This window comes from Ursus maritimus, unplaced genomic scaffold, assembly GCF_017311325.1.
Source record: "Ursus maritimus isolate PB19 unplaced genomic scaffold, ASM1731132v1 scaffold_36, whole genome shotgun sequence".
Classification (NCBI taxonomy): domain Eukaryota; kingdom Metazoa; phylum Chordata; class Mammalia; order Carnivora; family Ursidae; genus Ursus; species Ursus maritimus.
The window spans coordinates 13,684,080-13,693,837 of NW_024426230.1; the positions used below are offsets into that span (position 1 = coordinate 13,684,080).

The following is a 9,758-nucleotide window of genomic DNA, read 5'->3' on the forward strand; positions in this document are numbered from 1 at the left end:
GGTCCTCAAGACCTATTCCATGTAAGCCCTTTTCTTCCCAGATTTTGAGGGACAATATTCTGCTTTTACATGGACTAGAACATAGAAAACCCCAAAATAGCATGAAGTGGCATCTAGAAGGAGGGAAGTTTCTCACTTTCTGGGGCTACAGAGGGGGAGTTTATGTTCAATGTGAGCTTTGCTCTTACATTGTAGAGTCACAGCTGACATAATTGGAGAAATGAGGAAGTTAGAAAAAAGAAAGGTAGCAAGTGAGGATTTCCCCCTTGTCAGATTTTTAAAAAATGTTTATAGTAGGAAAATGCATGCCTTTTACAAGTTAAAGTTGAAATGGATGGGTATTTTCCAGCTCCACACAGCGTGCTAGAATGATGACTGGAGGGGGCAGTGGGAAGGTGAGGGCTGCGGTCTGAGCTGTCCAAAGTTCAATGAACCGAGCTAGACTGGGAGCTAAAAGAGAAACACCAATGAAACCATTATGGTCTTAAATGTAACTATTTGGAAGAAGAAAACCCAGAACACCGAAAGTAATCTGTTATTAAATGTTATTTGGATACACCAAATAGGATCAGTGGTAGAAACTAAAACTTGCAGAAACGGCTGCTTTAAAAACAAAAACAATAACAAAAACCTTATATCTCCCCAAACAGATTCCATTTCTAAATGGGAAGCTTGTAAAATCTCCCAAGTTGTTTCATTTTATTACATTCTTACTCTCATGAGTTTCTATTGATGTTAATGATCCTATTTGAGAAAATCTTATTTCTAAATTTCAGCATAATTTAATGACCTATTTAGCCCAAGGTAGCTTACAAATAATCAACTTTTGCACATAATTGTCTTGAACTAATTAGACATTATCTTAAATCCATTTAGTTGCAAAACACATTTTACTACAATCCAAATAAGCAATTAAGATTTAATTTTTGAAAATAAAATATTTTTACAAATTTTTAAACAGCTATTAAATAATTTTAGCAATTTTATCTTTCCAATGAGTGTTTCCTCTTGACATGTTGAGGTATCACATTAAAATACATTATAGCTAAATGTTCTACAATATTACTGCTAAATCAACAGAAAACCAATTGATCTTGAGGAAAGGTTAATTAATTTGGGGTACAGGTCTCCTACTTTGGTCTGCATTGAAAGGAATTTGTATTGATCACAGAAAATTTTTGCAAAGAAACTTAATAAGCATTTTTGTGGAATTGAGATCAATTTTTTAAGTGCTAACACAGCAAGATTTTTAAATTTTATCACTCCAGGAATTCTTTTCTGCAATGGCTCACTCAAATCTGTTATACTCCAAAGAAAAGTCATGTTTTTTATACTTTCAGTGAAATCAGTCGAGTGTTCTAGGCTTCAGAAAATGAAAACAGAAGTTAAGAACTTTAATAATTTTGTTTGTTTAATCCCTCCTCCCTTAATAATGCTCGCCAGTTTATTCTGCTATAAAGAGTTCACGGAGGGACAATGGAAATTAAATTTTATCTGTGACGTAAACACCGTAATAGCCTTCATGTAGAAAACAGAGCGAGCTGCCTTCTACTCGGGAACACGTCTAAGTTGTGTAGTTTCTGGTGAGCTTCTCCCCTAGCTGTGTTTAGTTGTCTTCTCTTTCTATCAGTAAAGAATGTGCCAGGCCCAGAACAAGGTGAAAGTTAACATTTGAAGTTCTCTTCCCCAGGACTGTATCCACTCCCCAAACATTCTTTTTCTCCCTAAAAGTGCTCGGTGGTGGCGTCGTCCCTGGGTCGGAGAGCCTCGGGAGCTTTGCACTGGAGGGTCTGCAGGAAAGCTTTTTCTTCTCACTCCCTCCCTCCCCATCCGGAGACCCCTCCCCCATCTCGAGGGAAATTCCTCCATAAAGCGAGCCCGGTGGACGGCGGCTGAGCGGCCGGCAGCCCCTTTCCGCCCCCATCTGCAGGAACGAGTGTCCGAGGTGAAGAAATATAGAAATTCGAGGACGACGAGGGGGGCAGGAGGGGGTCAGGGAAGGCGGCGCGCTCGAGGAGGGTCGTCGCAGCACTCCCTCGGAACCACAGATGTTTTCCTCCTGGCCCTGGGGCGCGGCGCCCCAGCCCCGGGCGTTCCGGCGTTTGTGTGTCCGGGTTTCCGAGGAAGGGATTACGCAGCGGGAGCAGCCGCGGCAACGCGGGGTTGGGGCCGCGGGAGCGGTAGAGCGACGCCTGGCCTTCTTTGTTGACTTTTAGGTCTCGGGCTCGACAGAAGATTTATTCGCTGGGAGGGGAAAATGCCCAAACAATAAAGAACTAACTGCACTTGTCACCCCGAGATGCCTGCGGTCCTGCTCTGTCCCTCTTCCCCGGCAACCGCCCGCCGCGGCCGGATCCGCGCCCTTCCTAACGCGCGGGCCGCAGGTCTCCCGGGCGCGGCGGAGCGCGCGCAAGGTGCCAGGAGGTGCTCTACTGCTCAGGGGTGGCAGCAAGGCGCGTGAGAAGCCCACGAAACCAAGTCCCCGCGACCCACCATTCTAGCTTCTCAGGCAGGTTTCCAAAGTGGCCTCTGCCAGCAGCCTGCGGCGCCTCGCCCCCCGCAAGCCCAGAAAAAGTCTCTGCCGAGTAAGAGAGAGAGCGAGCTAAGGCCCACTTAAGCCTGGCGGGTGAAGGCAGGACTTGATATTGCTAATATGTTAGAGAGGGAAGGGAACATCACCGAGGGGGACGCACGAAAGACGATTTAGATTCAGTGAGGCTGGTAAATTTCCTCGGCCCGAACTCACGTCCTTATGTTACATTTGGAATTCGAATTTGCCAACGCGTTTGTTTACCCGCTATATAAATAAGTATTGAGATTGAAAGCTTTTTCCTCTCTTTGGGACTTTAATGTCCTTCATGCCCTCCAAATTAGATTTTGAAATCATTCAAACCAGTTATTTCCCTCTCCTCCTTTCATTAGCTGAAGTGGGGGGGGTGGGATTTCTGGATTTTTCTCAAGTGCTACATGCCACCCCTTCTCTCATCTGGGGAGGCAATTACGCGATAATTAAGGGACTCACACAGCTCTTTTTATCTTGTCCGCAGTGTGGAGTGGGGCGATCAAAGTAAAGGCTGTCCAAGTTCAAGCCCCCGCGAGGATGGAGTTCATACACAAGGGCTCAGGCAGGCTAGCCTCTGCTTGGGCTGGTGTTGTTATTGTTGATGTCAATCCGAACAAGACTTACAAAGAAATAGGTGGACTGGAAAGTGAGCCTACTATCAAAGGAGATTAATGATTTTGTGATCTCAAGCAACTGTAGGGGTGTGAAACTGCATTTAAAAGCTTCTTAGAAGGCAAACAAATCATCAGCTTTAAGTTCTCAGGAATGATATTTTTAGAAACAATATTTTTAAAGGTATCTTCACAAAATACAAAATAGCAGCTATCCCGAAATATCCTGGTGGCACAAAGCTTCTCCTGCAGGAGTGATTTAACTCGACTCCGCCTGGCCCCCTCCAAAGCTACCATGATGGTTAAGTTTTGTTTCTTTTAATGGAAAAAAAAAAAAAGAGTTCAGGATTCTCTGTTGTAGACAACTTAATTTTATCAGCCACATCTGATATTTTACTCTCACCAGAATACTTCACAGATAAAGGAAAATTAGACATTGAGGAAGGGGGAAATGTAGTTATATTAATGAATTTGATTTCACTGTGGACAGACTCAAAGGAAATAGAAGTCTTAAGCTCATGTCAGAAATTAAACCCATTACTGGGAATAAATAATCTTAAAAATCTCAATTCTTGGGATATTAAATCAATTTATCTACCCACTTTTATTGAATTTCTTTAACTACTTTTTACTACCTTCATGTTCATATAATAAACATAAACAAAACAATTTTGTTTTAGATCATTTTCCTTTTTGTCACTTATACTCAGTGCCGGACTTTGGAAAATATCATTTTCAGAATACCTATTTTGGATTTAATTGAGGAAAATAACAGAAATACTTTTTTGTTAACATTTGATTTATTTAAAGTCCTTAACTGCAAATGATCAAGAACATATTCCACGGCTTAAAATTTATCAATTTCGTTATTTAAATCAAAATATTATAATTACAATCACATTGATAAAATTAACATTTTTAATTTGTAATTTTAACCATTATTTAAAGCAATTTCAACTATAAAGAAAAAAAAGGACTAAACCATGCAATAAATTAACATTGAGAAAGCAAAGAAGAATAATGAAACCCGTCTGGCTATACTAACACCATGTCCAACCGTGAAAAGTGCATCAACACTGAATGAAACAAGCACACGACGGCAATAATTAAAATGGCCACAATCAGTTGGATTTTGGAATTTTGGACCAGATTTTGAAATGCCACGTCCTAGAACTTATCTCTCCTCCAACATTGTAATATTCCCTTTTTTCCTGGAAAAAAAATATTATTTAAATGGTATAGATACATAGGAGCTAATTTTATACATGTTATGTGACCTCAGAATGACATGACAATGGCACTCTGCAAAGCAAGGAGCAGAGTTACTGAGGATGGCAATTCTTGAGGAATTGATTCTCAGGGCTATATGTGGGTGGCGAGGACAAGGGAGGTGGGTGTCTTTGTAACTTCTTGGTCAGGCAACTCTTGAAAATGTACCATGTATATCACCTACCTATTATTCCTACGTGTTATGCAAATATATGGAGGATGTCTACATATTTGAGCATGTGCATAAATAAGTTCGTACGTAATATATATGTATTTCATTTTAAGATATCTGCTATCTGAATGTATCAGACATGGAAGCAGAGTGACAAATGGCTCTGATGTTTATAATCAGTTTATGTTTTGCTGCATAACAGCAGTATTGTCCTTCAAATACTTTTAATAGCGCCTAGTGTCTACTTGTTTCTTCACCCTTTCAGTTCTTATAGTTAAGAGTATTGCCATAGACCTGTAAACTTGTGGAGGGTCAGGCGAGGCGGGGTGGGGGGGGGAGCACAAACAAATATTTTACAAGTTTGACCATCTTTCTTTCTTTCTTTCTTTTTAAATAAATCCTGCACAGACTAGAACGTGTCTGGAGAGGAAAGAGGGTAGAAAGGGAGAGGAATAAGGAAGTAAGAGGATTTTATATATACATTTGAGGATTGTTAAACTTTGCAGGAAAAAAATTTGTTGTTTGGGATTGGTTTTCTTTGTAATAATATACACAAGGCATTTCGAATACAATAACAAAGTAACAGTCCTTTGCACTGGGGAAAAGATTGTGCACACACACACACACACACAAATGAAATAAAAATAGTTGGGATTTTATTATGCTGTTGTTGGCTTGGTATGTGTGGTTTTGTTTGCTGTTGATTTCTCTCTCTGTCTCTCTCTCTCTCTCTTGCTACTAGCATGGCCATGCCACACAAACCCCCAGTCCCAGGGAGCTAGGAAGTGTTTAGGACGGGTCTGGAATACACACCTTGGTAGTAGGCCGGCTCCAGGGCTGAGGGCTCGATGGGGCTCCTGGTGGCTACCGAGGCGCTGCCGAGGGGCAGGCTGGCGGGCAACGCAGCGCCATAGGGCGAGTACTGTAGTGCCTGCTCATAGGCCTTGAAGTCCAGCTTGTGCTGCTGCTCCGAGGAGGACATGAGGTTGTTGATGGAGAAGGGGTGGTTGAAAGAGTAATGGGGGTCCCCTTTCAGGTGCAGCTGGGACTCGTGGGGTGCCAGGCCATGCGCCGGGTGGGAGGGGGGCACAGATACCAGTGCCCCGGGCCCGGAGCTGATCGGGGGCGCAGCCGAGGAGGATGGAGTCTTCAACTCCGAGGCGCCCCCTGTCGCCGTCGCCCCGCTGTGGTCCAGAGTCTGGGGGCTGGCAGCCGGCCCGGGGGCCGGCGCGCCCTCTAGCTGGCCTGCCTTACCGTGCACGCCCCGATGAAGGGGCGAGTTGGCACTGGGGTTGGCGGCGCTCGAGGGGTCCTTGCGGCTCTCAGGACCGCCCTTGGCGCCGCCGCCGCCGCCCCCGCTCCCGCTCCCGCCCCCGGCCCCCGGCTGCTTCTCACACTTGAAGCGTTTCTGGCGGCGCAGGTAACAACCGTTCTCAAACATGTTGCCGGAGTCCGGGTGCAGCGTCCAGTAGGAGCCCTTGCCCGGCTTGTCCGGGGAGCGCGCCACTTTGACGAAGCAGTCGTTGAAGGAGAGCGAGTGCCGGATGGAGTTCTGCCAACGTTGCTGATTCTGCCGGTAATAAGGGAAGAGGTCCATGATCCACTGGTAGATCTCGCTTAGCGTGAGCATCTTGCTGGGCGCCTGCTGGATGGCCATGGTGATGAGCGAGATGTACGAGTAGGGCGGCTTAGCGTGCGGGTAGCTGCGCTTGAAAGTCTTGGCGTCGCCGCCGCCGCCCGCCCGGCTGCGGCCCAGGTTGGACGGCGCGTACGCCATGGGGCTCATGCACGGGTTCATGGCAGCGGCGTAGGGGCCCAGGCCGTTCATGGAGGCCGCGGGCTGCGCGCCCATGGCGCCCATGCCGCCCGGGCTCAGCGTCGTCCCCATGGCCGTCACGCCCGCCGCCGTCATGCTGTTCATGGCGCCCGCGGAACCGCCCGGCATGCCGGCCACGGCGCCCGGACTCAGGCCGGCGCCCAGGCCAGGGTTAGCGTAGGACATGTTGAACGAAGCTGGGGTCATGTTGCCGCTCGTGGTCATGGTGTTCATGGTCATGTAGGTGTTCATGGAGTTCATGGAGCCCAGGCCCGAGTTCATGTTGCTGACGGGCACGGAGGAGTAGGCCTGGAGCGGAGACAGCGAGGGAAGAGGCCCCGAAGGGCGGCGTTAGTAGTGGGGGCCGGCGGCCTACCGCCAGGGGCAAACGCGGAGACGTGCAGAGAGCGCTTCGGCAAAGCATGGGACCCCCCACCCGGGGCAAACCGTCAGGCGCCCTCCCCAGAAAGAGCAAAGAAATGTCTTGCGCAGCAGGGGAAAAATCTTATCTCGGCAGGCATGAAAGACAAGCGCTCACAGAAAATATGTCCCCAGGAAGATGTGTAATCGCCTTACATGCCAGGCTCAGGGGCCGACTTCTAGGTCCCCTCCATCGCCTTCTGCTTCCACGCCAGTTGGTATCCCAGTCTCCACCCCAGACCCGCCTCAGCAAAGCCCTTTTGGTTAAAAGGGGTTAAACTCCGAAAATAGAATTATTCTCTGACTCTGCTGATTCACCCCCACCTTATCGGGTGCGGTGGGCTCGGCGGTGTAACCCCCCCCCTCCCCGGGGGTGGACAACAGAACACCAGCTCTGTGCCTAAGTCGCCTAAGCCTGCCAGGCCGGGCTGGCCGCATAGTAGCCTCTGCTGTGCGGGGTGGCTGTTAATTAAACTCTCCCTGATAGAACTAATCATTCATGGCCATATGACCATCCATTTCTCAACAACTGGCTTTACTGCCTTAGCAGTCTTCCCCAAATGGTGACTTTTCGTCATTATGCTTAGAAGGAGTGTTTTCCATTTACTTGTAGCAACTGTAATATTTATTAAAAGGGAAAGAAATTCAGAAGTTAAATAGGTTTTGGGAAAAAATTAAAAATAGATCTACAAGAGGAGAGGGGGCAAAGGGGAGTGCATAATAATATCAATGTACTACACATAACTTTAACTTGACTTTACATGTACATCTCCATGAGCCATCCAAAAAGTTGCACTAATTTCGTTACCTATTTCCAGCCCCATAACATTTGAAAAATTTGGTGACACAATTTGTCAAAATAATCTATTTTGTTTTCCCATACTGATATGTTACCATGGATTATTTCAAAGCTTGGATTTAAAATCCCACTTTAAATTTCTAAAATCAAAGTCTACTTATTTTCTCTTAATGCTATTCTATTTCCCAGTTCTCAGCTTTAACCTACAAGGAAGTTCTTTCTATAGGGGATTTCATTAACTAGTGGGTCGAGATGTCTGCATCTGAATTAAACCCAAGGAAGAGTTCTGTGCTCATTTTTAAATTATCAGTAGGAGAAAACCCTTACCAATAGCAATTTGGGAATGCACTATATATGTTAAAAACATAGAGCCCAGAAACATAAAAACGTCTCTAATAATTTAATAAAAGTAATATCCTTGAATTTTTTTTCACCAGCAGATACAATTTCATTTGAAAAAATAAAAGGTGTACAAATTTAACTAGGCACACTCCACTATGGTATGCAAATAAACTCAAGCTAAGTTTGTGAATACATAAATATACAAATCTAAATAAGTTAATTGCCATAAAAATATTCCCTGATTCTATATTTTTCTGTCCATGTCTTAAAGTATTTTTTACTTTCGTTTTTTCATTTCTTTCTTTTTTTTTTCTTTTTCTTTTTTCTTTTTTGTCTTTTTCCTCTCCCCAAGATTATCGAAGGCCATTTCAATAAGCGTTTTTAATAATGGTGAGCTTTTGGGGAGTAATTGCCAGCTGTTTCCAGAGAAATACTTTTAGTAGGTGATGGGCCCGCCTGTACCTGGTTTTCCTCACAATCCCTTTGTGCACATTGTAAAATAAACCACATGAACGTGCCACCAAGGGGACAATGAAGAGAAACAGGTTCTCCGTTCGGGGTGCTAGAGGGAAAGTCAGTTCGCACCAGCGCCACCCAGCGGTTCCAGAGTAGAATGGGCACACTTCTACCCAAACAGGGCTTTTAAAGAAGTTTTATAAAATTTCGGTATCGATTCATTATTAAGACGCTCAACTTAACGGCGGCGCGCTTTCATCTGAAGGCATCTGCGAATTCAAGCGTGGGAGGAAGAGGCCGCCCTGCTGGAGAACTCTTTCTTAGAGTTACCTCCAACTCTTGCCGGCGCCCGCCCGCCAATCCAAGGCACCCCGGGCCTGGTTCCGGCTCCCGCTCTTAGCAGAGAAGAGGCAAGCTCTTTCCAGAGCGGGTGCTTTCAAAGCCCAGAGTTTCCTAAAACCCTCTGGCCCGCTCCAAGCGCCGAGCGCCGCCGGGACCCAGTCTCCCCCGCGGGACACCGGATCCGGCTCCAAGGCCCGGCCAAGGCCTGTCCGGGAACACCTCGGGTGGGCACGCAGCAATGGCATGGAGGAAGCGCCCCCAGCCCGCCAGCCGCCCATCCTGCCTGGCGCCCGCCTCTCCGGGCCTCCGCCGAAACGGGTTCCGGGAGCGTCCCGCCTGCTGCCCGCCTCTCACCTCCTGTGTGTCCGCGTAGTAGCTGTTCCAGTCGCTGCTCTCATGTCCTTCCATCTTCACAGTCCCTAACATCCTGGAGCCACCCTGCGCGATGCAACCATCCAGCCCAGTGCGAAGCGACGGGCGGCCGCGCGGCGCAGGGCGGGGGGCGGGGAGCCGAGCAGCTGCAGTCACCCGAGTGCCCACGCCAGCCCAACGCCACCCTAGCGAGGAGGAAGCCAGGCGCTGCGGGGCGCGGCGTGCACGGCGGAGGCGGCGCGGCGGGCGGGGGCAGGCGGCGGCCGCGGAGCGCGGCGCCCGGGAGCGCCTCCGCGGGAAGTGAGCGGGCGGCCTCTGCGAGACGAGTGCAGTTGAGCTGATGTGGATCTTACGTCGCTCGAGTGCCCACCTCCTCGTCCTCTCCCCATTTGTCCGCCGCACAAAGACGCTCGCACCTACAAAGCCCGAGGTGCACCTGCGAGGCGGCCGCCCGCCAGTCCAGCCGCCGCGCCTCCCGCCCAGCAGCGCTGCCACCGCGCGCCCCCTGCGCCCCCTCCCGCCGAGCCCCCTCCCTCAAACCCGGCCCTCACTTTGTTTGCAAAGCAGCGTAATTGGTTTAAGACCGGAGCCTGGGG

The 9,758-nt window shown here is 47.9% G+C and overlaps 1 protein-coding gene across 1 annotated transcript; it reads right to left on the reverse strand.

Moving 5' to 3' along the window:
* Positions 1 to 5,393: 5,393 nt before the first annotated feature.
* On the reverse strand, positions 5,394 to 9,216 carry FOXA1 (forkhead box A1). Its single transcript, XM_040620910.1, has 2 exons — positions 9,145 to 9,216; positions 5,394 to 6,740 (listed from the first exon to the last, which is right to left on the reverse strand). The coding sequence occupies exons 1-2, from the start codon at positions 9,214 to 9,216 to the stop codon at positions 5,394 to 5,396; spliced, it is 1,419 nt and encodes a 472-aa protein (XP_040476844.1).
* Between the last annotated feature and the right edge of the window lie 542 nt (positions 9,217 to 9,758).

Bases quoted from the DNA above. Each gene is read 5' to 3' on its own strand.
- FOXA1 (XM_040620910.1), bottom strand. From the start codon at position 9,216: ATGTTAGGGACTGTGAAGATGGAAGGACATGAGAGCAGCGACTGGAAC. The intron at 6,741-9,144 runs GTGAGAGGCGGG...TCTCCGCTCCAG, and splicing joins ACTACGCGGACACACAGGAG to GCCTACTCCTCCGTGCCCGT.